The 17,531-nt window shown below is 39.5% G+C and overlaps 1 protein-coding gene across 1 annotated transcript in view; it reads right to left on the bottom strand.

The window, feature by feature from the left end:
• lamb4 (laminin, beta 4) overlaps positions 1-7,400 on the bottom strand; it is a 38,629-nt gene extending 31,229 nt beyond the window's left edge. The window contains exons 1-7 of the mRNA XM_040132633.1: positions 7,356-7,400; positions 6,890-7,074; positions 4,037-4,172; positions 3,732-3,805; positions 3,216-3,404; positions 2,431-2,494; positions 1,711-1,925 (exon numbers count right to left, since the gene is read on the bottom strand). Of these exons, the coding sequence (XP_039988567.1) occupies positions 1,711-1,925; positions 2,431-2,494; positions 3,216-3,404; positions 3,732-3,805; positions 4,037-4,172; positions 6,890-7,074; positions 7,356-7,374 (882 nt within the window). The 5' untranslated portion in view covers positions 7,375-7,400. The remainder of the gene's footprint in view (positions 1-1,710; positions 1,926-2,430; positions 2,495-3,215; positions 3,405-3,731; positions 3,806-4,036; positions 4,173-6,889; positions 7,075-7,355) is intronic.
• Positions 7,401-17,531: the final 10,131 nt, after the last annotated feature.

The raw sequence follows: 17,531 nt of genomic DNA, 5'->3' as shown, positions 1-17,531 counted from the left end.
GGGCCAAAGGTTCACCTTCACCTAGCACGTTACTAGTTATGATCAATCTGTCTTTATTAACAAGCTATGTACCACATTCCTTTAATGTAGCTGTAATTAAACCTCTACTTAAAACGCCCACTCTTGATTCAGGTGTTTTAGCCAACTATAGACCTATATCTAACTTTCCCTTTCTCTCTAAGATCCTTGAGGAAGCTGTCGCCAACCAGTTGTGAAACTTTTCTACATAACAATAGTTTAATTGAGGATTTTCAGTGAGTATTTAGGGTGTATCACAGCACAGAGACAGCACTGGTCAGGGTTACAAATAACCTTTTAACAAAGAACTCATCTCTGTACTTGTCATGTTAGATTTTAGTGACAGTATTGACAATCGCATCCTTTTACAGAGTAAACTTCCGTTGTTAAGGCAGATGATACCCAATTGTACTTCAATGAAACCTGATGAAACCACTCAGTTAGCTAAACTTCAAGCTTGCCTTAAGGACTTAAAGACCTGGATGACCATCAACTTTCTGCTGTTAAACTCAGACAAAACTGAATTTATCGTACTCGGTTCCAAACGCATCAGAAAAACATCTAATTATATAGCTATTTTAAATGGCATTGCCCTGGCCTCCAGCACCACCGTTAAGAATCTTGGAGTTCTCTTAAGCCTACTCTTGGAGTAGGCTTAAAACCTTTCTTTTTGATAAAGCTTATAGTCAGGTCTGCCTCAGGCTTGTCTTGAACCATCCCCTAGTTATGCCGCTGTAGGCCTAGACTGCTCAGGGACTTGTCAACGTAGGAGTGGCTTAGGGAAAACTGTGAATGTCTTTGAGCAGCCCAGCCAGAGCCCTGACTTGAACCATGGCAGAAAATCCCCAAATCCAGGTGTGCAGAGCTTGTCACATCATTACCGAGAAAACTTGAGGCTTTAATCGCTGCCTAAGGTGCTTCAACTAAATACTGAATAAAGTGTCTGAATAGATATATCAATGTGATATTTCGGTTTTTTCCTTTTAAATAAATTTGCAAAACTGTTTTTGCTTTCTCATTAAGGGGTATTGAATGTAGATTGATGAGGGGGAAAATAAATGAAACGATTTTAGCATAAGGCTGCAACGTGACAAAATGTGAAAAAAAGTGAAGGGGTCTGAATACTGTCTGAATGCACTGAACACTACAGATTTCACAGGTTTGGGACTCAGTGTTCAATCTAAATTTATTATTTATGTTTTCACATCTTGGTTTTCTGTTTTGTTTTTTTTTCCGGCCAAGCATTGAAGCAGGAGCTGTTAGGGTTCACCCCAGGAGAGAACAGCCACATAATTAGTGTCTGACACCCCTGGTTAAAAATGTACTCAAACTATTTTTAATTAAACATTTAAATTAAATATTGAATGTCAGTAAGTCAGTCTGTATTAACCATGTTATTTTGTACAGTCTTTGTTGCCTTTATACTGAATGACAAGTTTCTCCTTCAGTACATCGAACCTCTGCAGACAGCAGACTGACATGCTGATAAATCTGCAGTCAGAGAGCAGTGACGTCACACAAACTTTAATTAAATAACATGAAAATCTATCCTCAAAATCACTGAAATCGACACGAGGCTGCTACAGAACAAAACGCACCTCAGGGTACAGCACGGTCTGCTGGACTTATCTGTACCAGTCCAACTGATCAGAACCAGTACAGAACTAAATCAGTAACAGTCCTGGTGCGTACCATGCCGGTCTGGGTGAAGACATCCCCCCGTCCTCCGTCCACAGGTGTACACCGGCTGGCATGTCCATTACAGAAGCAGCTTCCTCGGACCACCATGTTGTAAAGAGCGTAGTAATATTTGTTCTGAGGGTTCCTGCGTCTTCGACTCAGCAGAGTGTCGCCGAGCGTGAAGAGACGAGTGAAGTTCACCCGAATATTAGTCAAAGTGATCAGATCTGAGAACGTCAGTTAAAAAACACATTCAAATGTTTAATATGTTCTTCTTTCTTGCTGATATCCATCCATCCATTAGCTTTAAGACTTATCCCTTGAGGGTCGTGGGGAGGCTGGAGCCAATCCCAGCTGACACTGAGTGAGAGACATACACCCTGCTCACAACATGCTCACATTCACACACAGTTGTCAATTAATCTGCCTATACAGAGGGAACCCATGGGGGAGAATGGGGAGAACACACATCTCCACACAACCAGGGTTCAAACCCAGAACCTTCTCATTATGAGGCAACAGTGCTAACTACTGCACCAGTGTGTCAACCTCTGTCTGATATAAACATGTTTAATATGTTCATCTTTATGTCTGTTATGTAAAAATGTTGCAGGTTAATGCACCTTGAGCTCTAAAATATGTAGGTTAAACTTTTGACTTGAACTTTTTAACGTACGTGAAAGATGGCCAACAGCCAATAAGATAGCAGGAATCTCCGATGTAAAACCTCACCTTGGATGTTTGGTGCGTACGGGTTTTGGATTTCAAAGATGGGATCCAGCGCTTTCAACACCAGCTAGCAGACGAATAGAAGAAACTTCTTCTGAATATAACTCAGATTTATAAACACAGAAAAACACGGCAACACCGTTTCTTGAATAGAAACTGTGTTTAAAACAAACTACTTCATTGTGTTGAGGTGTATGGTTAAATATGCAGAGATAAATTTATGTGTTATCATAGAGGCCCTAGATTGGGGGGCCTCAGAGGGTGCCTCACAGGCTGAAAATGGAGGTAACACTTTATGAATAAAACCATATGTTAGTGACGTGTCTTAGGAAGACGACTGCCTTATTTAAGAGTCGGTGTACAAGGCTGAGTTGGAGAGTGGTTCATTGGGTTTACACCCTCCCACAAACAGATCTGCAGATGCTTGTTTTGACGCTGTACTTCTTTGTAATAAACCTTTATATGCAATCAAGGCGGTGCCGGTAAAGTCTCCTTCATCCTCTTCACATCATCATCATCACCTAATAAACTACGGTGTCTTCAGTTATATCCTATATAACTGAACTGAATATACACTATAGGGGCAACCGTGGCTCAGGTGGTAGAGCATAAGAAGCGTAACTATTTGGACAGTGACAAAATTTCTGTAATTTTGCCATTGTACACAACCACAATGGGTTTGAATGAAATCCATCATGATGTGACTGAAGTGTACACTTCCAGCTCTAATTCTATACACATCGTCCCTCATTTTATTTATATTTATGTGTATATAGTGTACTGGTCACCTCTCCATCAGTGGACGGCTCTGATCCGGAGTATTTGCTTTCACAGACGATGTCGTCGATGCTGTCGGCCGGCTCATTGGACACTGAAGGGAAATGAAGCAAACAGTCTTCTGCAAAGTAACGAAAAACTTTCCAAGTTCGTCCAAAGTCCTTTGATCGCTCCACCAACATGGCTGCTGGACGGAAACTCTGCAGAATGCAAGAACAGTGAGTTAACCTCACATTTCTTTTTTATCAGATCACTTTGTCAATTTACAACGACGACCATTGTTATGAACTGACAACGACCATCAACCCTGTGGTGTGTTTTTTTTTTAAACTTTTTAAAATATAATTAACTGTTTTTCTGTCTCATGTAAAAAATTAGTGTATTGATTCAGTGTAATCATTATCAATTTACTGATCACTGTATATACATACTTTATACATATACAGTATATACACAATGTATATATATAGATATATATATATATATATGTTGTGTTATGTTATGTCGGTGTTTGTGTGGTGTTTTACCTTGAAGGTGAGGACGAGGTGACTGAACTGGAACACTGTCTCCAGATCTAACTGGACGCTGACCTGATGAATACCTTCAGATGACACAACAGGGAAGCAGAGTTACACAGGTGTCTTAGAAACACAAGTGAGTCAATAAACATATGAAATATATTTTATTGTATTACTAATTAATATTATGACTATAATATCACTTTAAACATGAACCCTTCAGTTCAGGTGAGTTGTCCTCTCTGATTTGACACCTGGTGTTTCACGTCCTGTTTGATTGGACAGTCTCTAGCTTCATGATGTTTTAAACTCACCATTCTCAGACTGCCACCACTTCATTTTTCTCTCGGGATCAAAGGTTGTGATGATGTTGTCAATGCGGTGGCTGTTTGGGTTGCTGTAGTGATTGTACGGCAGACGAGAGTCGCATGTGAAACATTTCTGCTCTTCCTGATGGATGAAAACATAATCAGCCAAATGGATCATTAATCAGCACCATCATCATCATCATCATTATCATCGTCATCAGTACTACAGCTTTTACGATCACCATCTCAGTCAATCAGTGTTAGTGATCATAAAATTAATCAGACTGTAAAGAAAATGTGTTCAACACAATTTTCTGTTGTAACAGTCTTCCACAATCAATTTTCACTTAATGATTACTGATCAGTGCAGAGGTCTGAATGATTCTTTCCGCTTTTCAGTAAACTAACACGGAATCAAGATAAGCTGATAAATCATCATCATCAAAAATACTGTAATAAATCAGAGGAATAAAGATGAGACTAAATTATATGTCAAAACAAATAATTTCTATAGCGGTGACAATATAAATCATAGAAATGTCAAGGAAAATATAGAAAATATACAAAAAAAAAAAACATAACATAATTTAAAATGAATACTGGGAATCGCTGCATTCACCCGACTGTTCACACATCTTATTGTGTAATGATAATGTCAATGTACCGTTAGGAAAAAATGTTTATTCTGTATGAAACAGAAAAAGTGTGTTTTTAATTAAACATTTGTGTGACATAGTAATGAAGAAATGTGAGATGGACTGAAAGAGGAAAAATGCAGTAATTAGGAGGAGAGGTGGAAATGAACCTCAGGGTGGAGAGAGCAGAGAGAAAAGAGTCAGATAATAAAGTGACAGATCAGAACATGTTTCAGTATGAAAGTCAGAGCATGAGCCAGAAACACATCAGTCAGTCAGAGTTCAGCTGCAGTGTATTCACATACACATTCACTGTGTGTTGGCTTATTTAGAGTGGCTTCAGAAAGTATTCAGACTCATTTTTTTGCACACATCTACGAATGTGTTGTAGATTTAATTGCAAATTGATAAAATTGCCATTTTTGACCATCAGTCTACACTCAATAACCCAAAACATCAACATTAAAACACGTTTTTAGAAATTTCTTCTCAGCAGCAGGGACAGGGAGACTGTCCAGACCTGAGGGAAGGATGAATGCAGCCAAATACAGAGAGGTCCTTGACGAAAACGTGCCCCAGAGTCCAGGCGACCTGAGACTGGGGCAACAATTCACCTTTCAGCACGAAAATGACCCAAAGCATAGAGCCAAGAAAACACTGGAGTGGCTTCAGGACGAGTCTCTTACTGTCCCTGAGTGGCCCAGCCAAAGCCCAAACTTAGACCCCATACAATATGTTTGAAGTTTGCAGTCGATAGATGCTTCCCGTCCAGTATGATGGAGATTGAGAGGATCTACCAGGAAGAATGGGATAAACTGCCCAAATCCAGGTGTGCTATGTTTGTAGAGACTCACCCAAGAAGACTGGAAGCTGCAACTGCTGCCAAAGGGGCTTCTACAAAGTACTGGATTAAGGGTAGGAATACCTTTTGAAATGAAAGACTCCAGTTTTTGATGTTTTTTTTTGTTTTTTTTTTCGTTTTTGTTTTTTTGTTGGTGGATGCTGAGGGTGCATGCAGCTGGCTGCAGTTGCTCCTGTTAATTTTCTAATTTTTCCACCTTTTTAGCTTTCTTCCTCTGTCATACTTATTTAAATGTTTACTAGTAACTTATTTAAGCTGCGCCCTCTCTAAACATTCTGGCAGAGAGAGATCTGGTTGGTTTTTTTAACGTGAAATGAAGCTGTTGTGAGTGTTATGTGTTTTCATTCAGCTAAGCTACCGTTGCACAGCAACTCCAGTGACACATTGTTTACACAAGGGACCAGCTGATAGTGCTGAATCCCGCTGGTATGGTGACCAGAACAACAGACATCCCTGCTGAAATAAGGAGGAGGACACACAAAGGATGCGAAGGAGGAAGAGAGCTGAGTCCAGACAACAGACTGATGGAGAAGAGGAGATATGAGCCGTATTTCCCATCTATCATCATGGACAATAAGTTGTTATGTGTTTCACAAAGACGTGGCTACAAGAAAGATACTCCGGATCCCATCGCTACCATTGACGGCTTCCAGACTGTTCGGGTGGACAGGAATAAATCTGAGAGCGGAAAGAAAAGTGGTGGCGGGCTTGCTGATGGTGGCATCCTGGTCACATTACCGTAAAGGAAACGTTTCTGCAGCCTGGACATTGAACTGTTTGCCATTGGCCTATGTCCATACTACCTACCCAGGGAGCTCTCACATGCTATCTTGGCATTTGTCTATACCCCCCCCCCCTTCTTGCAGGGACTCCAGAGTCTGGAGACTCCAGACTCTGCACCCCAGCGCTTCTTCATGATCTCTGGGGACTTCAGTCACATGACACAGGACACATTACTCTCTCCGCGTTTGAAATTTGTACATTTTTCGATTCACTTACTGTGTATTTACTATGATTACTGTTTTATAACAGTTTTTACTTTTATACTTATTTACTTTCTCTTTCCTAACTGAGTGTTGAGCAGTCAACAATCAATCAAGTTTTTCTGATTCTGATTAATACATTTGCTTTCACCTCGTCATTATGGGTTATTGAGTGTAGATGAATGGTCTAAAACGGCAACTGAATCCATTTACAATTAAATGTACAACACAAAGTGCAAAAAGTGAAGGGGTTTTAACACAACATATGTGTGTTTCTGTATCTGTGTGAATGTTTATCTGTGTGCATGTATACGTATATATACAGTCTGTATATGTGTGTGTGTTGACCTCCCCCAGAGGTTACACTGTGACCTCACACCTCCAGGTATCCGATGATGCAGTAGTTCTGAGGTCCATCCAGACCGCAGGTCGATGAGGCTGAGAGCTGAGCAGCTCGACCCACCATCAGGTCACCCAGCTGAGGGTTACAGGAGCTGCCGGGACACTGGTCCTGAATGTCCCGGGGGTCCTGGAAGTCTTGGAGCTGAGCCGCTGGTAGCAGAACTGCAGAGACAGAGATGGGTCAGAGAGATTTTAAATTTTAGTGTAAATCTCACACGTGTCAGTTCTTCATTTTGAAGAAATGTGTGCAAAATGTTGAAGCATACATTGAGGATATTTTTATCTGATATCAAAAACATCTGTGAGTCGGAATATTTCAGTCAGTGGAAACATCAGAGCACTTCAATGAGGAGCAACACATGCTGTATTATTATTATGTATGAGATTTTATATGAGATTAGATAAATGAGACAGTAATCTGACGGTGAACGATCTGAACTCACTGATGAAGATGAAGATCATTTTGAGCTGACAGATGTGAGAGACACCCGCTGACCTCTGGTGGACTCTGATAGATTCTGGTCTCTGTGGGACTCTGGACCTTGATGGATTCTGAAAGAAAAAAACAACATGTAAACATCAAACATAATAATTTATTGTCACTGTCTGTCACTGTCACTGATAGATCAGACAGTTACTGTCTGATCTATCGTCTGGTAGCTGATCTAAGGTCAGATCTGAACACAACTTTTATCTCCTCAAACAAACACAAACCTGAACACAAACATCAGCACACAAGCCTGACGTACAGTTACCCTAATACACCACTACATCACCTGTGTGTGTTACTGTGTGTGTGTGTGTGTTGTCGTGACTAATCTACAGTGAATGACAGGAATGTTTCCAGGCAGCTACATGAAACCACTTTAATCTGCACGCAAACCGTGCTTTTACATTCAAACACAAACTGAATCTTTATCAACACTGTTAGCATGTGGCTAACAGCGAACAGCCATCCTGACATTACAAGAGAAAACATGTTCACAGATCAGAAATATTTGTAGGTGGATTCACTTTGAAATGCAGTAGATTGATGATCACTCTGATTGGTTGTCTCTCTGCATGTCTCACTGTGTTAATGTGGTTTAATTATAGTTATAGAAAATCCTACATATATGAAAAATATTCAGATTTCTTCCAGAGGTTCAGTCCTATCAAAAAAACTGTTTCGATAAATACATCGAATCAGTGATCCACAGTCAGACTGTAACAGAATAAATACAACATGTATAACAAAGAGAGAATGTTTTGTAAGAAAACTGGATCAGCAGCCGAGCAAAGCAGGTAACCCCCCCAGACCCCAGACCACCAGTCCCCCTTTCCCTAGACCTCTAGCCCCCCAGACACCCAGAACCTCAGGATCACTCTGTGCAATTTACTTTGCACTAATCTGATTAGTAATTTGTAATTTGTTTCTGAATATGTATCACTAAATCATAATTAAAAGTGAAAGGATAAAAGTTTTAAGGCCACTCCTGATTTTTGAGCTTTTGCTTCGAGTATCTGTCTTTTAGGAAGTCCCTCTGTCAAATCTAGTTTTAATATCTTTATTATTTCAGTTAATGTTTACACAGTTCAATCTTCTAAAGGTGTTCAGATCATAAATTATATTTGCTTTTAATTAATTAACTGAACAAAACCAGACTTGGATTAGGACATATAAAACAGCAATTCTTGTTGGTATCTGTGGCTCTGGTTAAATATGAATCTGGATTATGTACTTTGTTGACCCTCTCCCCACTAATGATGAGCTTGACTGATGAATCTGCTCATACAGTAGTAAATTGTCAACCCTGAAGGGACTGATGAACTTTAAGGGGAATGTTTGGGCCTCAGCAGTAATTGTGGGGATTTACTAAACTTCAGTGTGTTTCTACAGGATCTCTGAGTACAAACTGTTCTGACGCCCTTCTTTAAAATAATACACACATTTCTCTAATGGTAATTACGGGCTGTACATAGCTCTCAGTGTGCAACAGCATTGTTATTGTCTGATTGCTGTAATGGAGAGAGAAAAAGTCTTTTGCCATTTTGCCATGTTTCATTGCCATTTCTGCTGTTTTTATTGCTGCTAAACCTCTGTATGCATTAGTGCATTTTCTGAGCCTGCCACTAGTGGGTGGCAGTTTTGGAATGTTTTTAAATTATAAACGGGTTTTAAGTATTCCACAGGTATAAAAGATGTTAGAACATTAAAAAAAGATGTTAGAACATTAAAAAACCTTTGATACGAGCCATTAATGTAAAAGCAAGACAGCTTCATCTCTTCCAGGGCTGCATTTAACTGCATATTTTAGGTGTTTTTAATGTTAATTGTCATTGTCGGTTCACTTGAACTCCACAACACATAAAAGTATTATCTGACCCTTTTTCTGACCACCACTAATGTATTGAAAGAAAAGCTTCAATTTCTGAATAGGGAGACGTTAGTCAACAATGCTAAAAATGTAAAGTAAGGATGAAGAATGACATTAATATGTTTAGCTCTGTACATATTAAATGGCACTATTTTCTAAACTTTAAGCAGCAATTTACATTGAGATAATTAAACTGATTAATTTTGTTAATCATTAACAATATTGTCTCATTTTAAACCAGAAACCTATCAAATGTTTTAAGTTACATGATCAAAACTTTAAAACATATCAAACATCAAAGTTCAGGGAATCCTAAACATCTGATGATACTTTTTGGTGTTTTATTGAGTAGTCTTTTGTTATGTCAATGCCACAGAATCAGAATTGCTCAGTGCTTTTGTTGCGTGGAAATGTGTTTATTTATTTATTTGTGTATTTGTTTATTTCTCTTTATTTCTCTCAAAGTATTACTAATTTTAGTAGCTCTCCTACACTTTGTTTTGAGGTGATGGTATGAAAGACACGATGCATTGCTCTGGTAGAATGTGCTTAACTATAATCCACAAAAAAATACAGAAACAACCCAAAATAAAAAGCAGTTTCATCAAGCACATTAAGCTAAAATTGTAGATACCATTTTTCATTAGAGACAATTTAAGAAGTTAAATGATTTTTCCAATGTGTTTCACTTTCAGACAGCATTAGGTGCTCCCATTGACTGTCTATATAATTATACATTTATAATAAACATGACTTGAAGTGAAAAAAACAAGATATTTTTCATAAATTTGTCATGGCTCCGACCAAGATAAACACTTGTGAGTGTTTAATGTACAGTAATTCCATTTACATGCATCTTCGTGTCTTTGGACTTAAAAACATTTTGATTGGGAATGTATAAATAGGCAGAAATGTACTAAATTGAAATGAGCCCTAAGTGAAGATGATGGAGTCCAATTTGATAAATTAAGTCAGCTGTTGTATGCAGCACAAAATCAATTTGAAATGATAAAATAAGAGAATATACTGATAGATACCCTAATATGATTTGTCAAATATCCATTCATCCATCGGCAAAAGCTGTTGAGTTTTAAAATGCTTGCAGAAAATACAATACAATCAGCATGACATCTAACTGCAATCAAACATTTCCTTTCAGTTTAGGAAACTATTTTTTGTTTGTTTTTTTGTTATATGTGATCATCACTAATGTAGTCTGAGACTTTTATCTCCATTTAAAAAAAGCTTTAAAAAATTCAACCCACAATGACAGGGAGTGAAAGTAAATGTCTTTTCTAGTAGTCATTCATGCACCACACCTAAAAGTTATTTTCACTTCTATCAATTTATACATTCTTGTAATAGTAATAATATTTTTTTTCCAAAGTTGACATTTCTTTCCATTGGTTTCCCTTCATTTACTTTTCAAAAAATGGCTATCAGGTTAGCATAATTTTGCTTTTACTGCCACCTTCACCTGCTGTCTTACCATGACACATGGCATAATATGACTACAACTGACAGATGGCTTGACAGTATGTAAACGAATGTATTGGGTGTAGGAGCTGCAGGTAAACTGACCGTTTCAGCGCTTTCTTTGTTGCAACTGTTGTAAACCCGTTGCAGATGCACATTAATAAATTATTTTTGCCTCACAGCTGATGAAATTAAACCCTCCAAACACTGAAATTAATGTAAAACACAGTGTGTTAAAAATGAGTGAATGTGAACCTACCTGCTTCTGCTGCCGCACAAAAAGAATGAACATATCTGGGCAGGTAACAGCACACCTGAGACAAACATAGCCTGAGGCTGTACCTGTCAATGAGAGAGGGAGAGAGAGAGAGCGAGAGAGAGAGGGTGAGTTAGGGTTAAATAAAAATAACAAAATACATAAAAATCAAAATAAAATCAAAATAGACAAAGATTTTAGGAGACCTGAAATAAAGTTACAGTGCAATAATAACCTGGAAGTTGCCCCAGATACAACAGAGGAAATAAAAGTGCATTGGAGAAGCCAATCAATCATAGGCACAGAAGAGAAGTAGATATTTTCATTTAGATTTGAAAGTGGCTAAAGTAGGCGCACATTTACCATGAACAAGAATTTTGCTCCATCTGTGTGCAGCATAGTAGCTAAAAGCAGCTTCGCCTTTCTCGGTTCTGGTTCAGATGAAATTTAAAAATAATAGTAATAATTGAAGCAGTGGGTGTTGAGCAGGATCATGGGGGATCCAGACTCTACAGCACCAGGGGCAGAAATACCTGCAGAAAACGACAGGAGGCGAAAGGAGAGACACGAGAAAGCACAAAACTACGGGAAAGAGAAGACGTCAAGTTCGTAACGGGAATTGACGCGACACGAACGCTTCCAGATGGAGAGGAAGCGGAGGAGAGAGGAGCTTGGTGCATAATGCGAAGTCACCAAGCCGTCTAGGACTATAGCAGCATAACTAGGGGATGGTTCAAGAAAAGCCGGAGCCAGCCCTAACTGTAGGCTTTATCAAAAAGGAAGATTGGACATCTATTTCCCGTCTGTCCATCCTGAAGAGTGATCCCTCCTCTGTTGATCTTCCTTAGATTTCTTCCATTTTTTACCCTTAAAGGGTTTTTTGGGGAGTTTTTCCTTGTCTGATTCGAGGGTCTTGGGTCAGAGTGGGTTGTAATGCTTTACAAATAGTTAGGCCTTTTAAGACAAATTGGTGATTTTGGACTGTATAAATAAAATTTGACCGGATTTGACATATACAGAGTCATTTCATTTATTTTATTATCTTTGTATCTGGCTTGTTTTATTGATTCTGTCTGATATTAAACTGTTGTCTGTTGATGTTCTTGTTGTTTGTGTGTGGAGAACAGAAAGACTAGAGACAACTCTGTGAAAGCTGACGAGGATCCAAATAAAGAATAACCAAGAAAAAGTCACAAATTCAGAAATATTTGTCTTTTAACTTTATTTTTAGTCCTGTTAGCAGCTTAATGGATGTTAATGTCAGTCAGTTCTCCACTTCAGACTGATATATCTCAAGAACTGTTGGATGGACTGTGATGAAATGTGGTGCAGATGTTCATGTTCCCCTCAGGATGAACAGTAATAACCTTGGCTATCCTCTCACTTTTCCTCTAGCGCCATAATCAGGTCACATTTTAATCTGTCTAACACTGTGGTTCATGACCAGATTCCTGAAAAACTAATGACATTCGCATCAGCCTGTTTCATCATAATCATCATCATCATCATTGACGTGCTTGCTTTCTGTTTCATTGCCATGGCAACTGGTGATGCTGATGTCGAGAGCTCCAGCAGTCATCTTCACACCTGGGTGGGGGGGTGTTTGTGTGTGTGTGTGTGTGTGTGTGTGTGTGTGTGTGTGTGTGTGTGTGTGTGTGTGTGCAGCTACACCTTAACCCTTTAAAATATGATTCACACATTAACACACACACACACACTGACCCGAGTAGACTGAGATCATCTTCAGAGCTCGAGGAGCTGTCATCAGCAGAGAAACGTTCCCCAGAGTTACAAACTCTGTCAGAAATCTATAAAACAGAGACACTATCATCTTCATCATCATCACCATCACCTTCTTCATCATTATCGTCAATAATTTAAACTGACTGTTAACATTTGTTATTGGATAGTCACACAGAAACACACTGAAATATTAAAATACAATAGAAAAACAGCAACAGCAGTGTCAAATGCATCACTTGTAAGAACACTAACAGTTTGAGTCTGTAGAGTTGTACAACAGAAATTCTACAGACAGATCAGCGATTTTCACTGAAGACTGAAGGTTTCTATGAGTTTGTTTTCTGGACAGAACTGAACACCAAGAATCTAGTCCTGTTAGCACCCTCTACAGTTAGTTAGTTAAGCTTTAATTAATAAGTAAATCTCACTGAGATCAAAATCTCTTGTACAAGAGAGACCAGAGAACAAAATACAGATATACAACGTCCCAACAAACCAGTACTGACATGTTTCTGCATGTGGTTGTTGCTGTCTCCACTTTCGAACTAACACTGGTCTGGTTGTGACAGTGGATTGAGCTACTAGAGGCTTTTCAATCATTTTTATGGATTTCAGTCAAACATTGTCACTACTGCTGCTACAGAAGACGGAAGATCATTAGCTCACAATGGACATGTCAAGATTTTAACTAAAAAATACATGAATTTAAATAAATTAGTCATTTTTAAACGGTTAATCCATCCATCCATTGTTGTGATGTCAATTTAATTATATCATTAGGAATTATTGTTATACACAGCCAGTGAGCACTTATAGAAATTCTAGTACTTATTGTCCCTGCTGGTTTTCCATCACACTTTCTTACTTTGATTGGTTTGATCATAAAACAAATATTTAAATTCTCTAAAAACATCTTAAATTTAACTGTGTGAATCTGCAGCAACCCTAAACATTAAACCCTGATGCTGAAAGGTTCAGTAGGAAAAGAAATATTATTCATGCAAAAAGTAAATAGAAGGGGGGTCAGTGCTGATCTCTGAGGGACACTTTTAACAGTCTGAACAGTCTATGAAAGAGATCTGATCAGAACCAATTAGAAGCTTAAAAATCGCCGACTATAAAAAACAGTTTATAGAACAAAATTTTATCATCAACAGTATCAAAAGCCTTGTGGATGCAGTGTTCAGCAAACAAATAACATACTGACAATTAGCTCTTGTTACAGCCTAATCTGTAGTGGAGCTAAAAATGTACATTAAAAAAGAAATTCTCCACATTTATGTGTCGTTTCTAAAGCAATCAGCCACATCTCATTGTCTTCCTCAGCAGATGGAGTCAATCAGTAAAAATATAATGTTAGTGATGAACAGTGCTGTCCTTTAGATTTTATTGACTCCATGATGTTTCCTGTAGCACCACCCTCAGGACAAATTTAACTTGTTTAGCTCCACTACTGTTCAGACTGAGAACAGAGAGATGATCAGGAGGTAGTTTGTTTAGATATAATAAATAATAATAAACATTATTGATATAGCACCTTTCAAAACAAAGTTACAAGGTGCTTTAATATAAAAACGGACAGTTAAAATACAAAAGAGTAATTTAAAATACGAGATAGAGATTACAGCCCTGATCTCCTCAGGCAGGTCATTTCGAAGTCCAGGAACCCTAACTGTAAATTCTCTGTCACCTTTGTGTATCAATCTGGACCTTGGCACAACAGCAAACAACGCATCCGTGGATCTCAGGGAGCAGGAGGGGACATAGGGCAATAAGAGATCTGATAAATAACTTGGGGCAAGACCTCCTATGGCTTTGACAATAATCAATACAATTTTTAAATCAATTCTAAAAGCAACATGTAGCCAGTGTAAGGAAGCCAGGATCACTGCAATGTGATCATGTTTCTTAGTCAGAGTTAAAATCCTTGATGCCGAGTTTTGGATGAGCTAGTGGCGGGGATTTTTATACCAATGCCAGAGAGCAAGGAATGACAATACTCTAATTGACTAGTAATGAAGGTGTGGATTTAAGGTTTTCAGATTTTTGATAGAAAGAAATGGTCTAATCCTTGAAATATTTCTGAGAAGATATTTCAAGCGTCTAACCAAAAACCCATTAAAAGAACCTATCGACCTCGGGATGAGGGAACTGGAAGTGCAAAAATGCTTACTCATTTTAGGACTAACTTATTTTTAGGACTCACTCCTGCAGAACTCTATTGAGCATGGTGGACTTCAATGACTCACATGATGGCAGGGTGGGTCAACAACTCTCTTGTCACCCTAACGCCCCAAGGTGTTAGCACCCATCCACACCTTGACCCATGTAATCCTAACGACTCACATGGTGACCAGGAGCGTCAACGACTCATGTGACCTCAGTAACTCACAAGTGTTGCTGATCTCACCAGAAGATAAGTACCCTGGACCTCCCCTCTAGTCAGTTAGAACTGAAGAAGCCTTTCGGATGAGAAGCGAAACGTCTTAAAGAACTTCAAGCAAGTCCGGTTGCCTTTGCATAGCATTTGACTGCCCTGACCTGCTCTGACTTGCCATGTGTGCAAACTACCTAGGACAAAAAACAAATTGCGTTCTGGCAACACAGTAACACAACGTGACTTGAATTAACTAGAACTGCACTTAGTAGAGCGCATACCTCCACCATGGCCAATGTCCGACAACACACACCAGACTTCAGAGAAAACATTCAAATTCATAGTAAATGGTCCAGACTTGCCCCTAAATTGAATGGGTTATTCCCTGGTCCATGCTCCATCCCACCAACCAAGTTTTTTGTATATTGTATCACTAGTTTTTGCGTAATCCTGCTGACAAATAAATAAAAAACAGACACGGGTGAAAACACAGCCTCCTTGGTGGAAGTAATAACTGTAATATGATTACTGTTTTTAATAATTGTAATCCCTTACACTACTTGTTACTGAGGAAAGTAATGATCTGTCTGTGGTCACCTTTCTGTGGTCACCTGTTTGTAGTGTACTATCTGTGGTTACCTGTCCGTAGTTTACTGTCTGTGGTGTCCAGTCTGTGTTCACCTGTCTGTCATTACTTGTCTGTACTGTACTGTCTGTGGTCACCTGTCTGTAATGACCTGTCTGTGGTCACCTGTCTGTAGTGACCTGTCTGTAGTGACTTGTCTGTGGTTTACTATCTGTAGTGAGCTGTCTGTTGTGTCCTGTCTGTGGTGTCCTGTCTGTGTTCACCTATCTGTGGTTACTTGTCTGTAGTGACCTGTCTGTAGTCACCTGTCTGTGGTTTACTATCTGTAGTGAGCTGTCTGTTGTGTCCTGTCTGTAGTCACCTGTCTGTGGTTTAGTATCTGTAGTGAGCTGTCTGTTGTGTCCTGTCTGTAGTCACCTGTCTGTGGTCACCTGTTTGTAGTGTCCTGTCTGTGGTGTCCAGTCTGTGTTCACCTATCTGTGGTTACTTGTCTGTACTGTACTGTACTGTCTGTAGTCACCTGTCTGTGGTTTACTATCTGTAGTGAGCTGTCTGTTGTGTCCTGTCTGTGGTCACCTGTTTGTAGTTTCCTGTCTGTTGTGTCCTGTCTGTAGTCACCTGTCTGTGGTTTACTATCTGTAGTGAGCTGTCTTTGGTGTCCTGTCTGTGTTCACCTATCTGTGGTTACTTGTCTGTACTGTACTGTCTGTAGTCACCTGTCTGTGGTTTACTATCTGCAGTGAGCTGTCTGTGGTGTCCTGTCTGTTGTGTCCTGTCTTTTGTGTCCTGTCTGTAGTCACCTGTCTGTGGTCACCTGTTTGTAGTTTACTGTCTGTGGTGTCCAGTCTGTGTTCACCTGTCTGTGGTTTACTATCTGTAGTGAGCTGTCTGTAGTGTCCTGTCTGTGGTGTCCTGTCTGTAGTCACCTGTCTGTGGTGTCCTGTCTGTGGTTACTTGTCTGTACTGTACTGTCTGTAGTCACCTGTCTGTGGTTTACTATCTGTAGTGAGCTGTCTGTAGTGTCCTGTCTGTGGTTTCCTGTCTGTAGTCACCTGTCTGTGGTTTACTATCTGTAGTGAGCTGTCTGTGGTTTCCTGTCTGTAGTCACCTGTCTGTGGTTTACTATCTGTAGTGAGCTGTCTGTGGTTTCCTGTCTGTAGTCACCTGTCTGTGGTTTACTATCTGTAGTGAGCTGTCTGTAGTGTCCTGTCTGTGGTTTCCTGTCTGTAGTCACCTGTCTGTGGTTTACTATCTGTAGTGAGCTGTCTGTGGTGTCCTGTCTGTAGTCACCTGTCTGTGGTTTACTATCTGTAGTGAGCTGTCTGTGGTGTCCTGTCTGTAGTCACCTGTCTTTGGTTTACTATCTGTAGTGAGCTGTCTGTAGTGTCCTGTCTGTGGTTTCCTGTCTGTAGTCACCTGTCTGTGGTTTACTATCTGTAGTGAGCTGTCTGTGGTGTCCTGTCTGTAGTCACCTGTCTGTGGTTTACTATCTGTAGTGAGCTGTCTGTGGTGTCCTGTCTGTGGTGTCCTGTCTGTAGTCAATTGTCTGTGGTTTACTATCTGTAGTGAGCTGTCTGTAGTGTCCTGTCTTTGGTTTCCTGTCTGTAGTCACCTGTCTTTGGTTTACTATCTGTAGTGAGCTGTCTGTGGTGTCCTGTCTGTGGTTTCCTGTCTGTAGTCACCTGTCTGTGGTTTACTATCTGTAGTGAGCTGTCTGTGGTTTACTATCTGTAGTGAGCTGTCTGTGGTGTCCTGTCTGTGGTGTCCTGTCTGTAGTCACCTGTCTTTGGTTTACTATCTGTAGTGAGCTGTCTGTGGTGTCCT

Source organism: Xiphias gladius, chromosome 8, assembly GCF_016859285.1.
Source record: "Xiphias gladius isolate SHS-SW01 ecotype Sanya breed wild chromosome 8, ASM1685928v1, whole genome shotgun sequence".
Taxonomy (NCBI): Eukaryota; Metazoa; Chordata; class Actinopteri; order Istiophoriformes; family Xiphiidae; genus Xiphias; species Xiphias gladius.
This window is presented reverse-complemented; position numbering and strand designations above follow the sequence as displayed.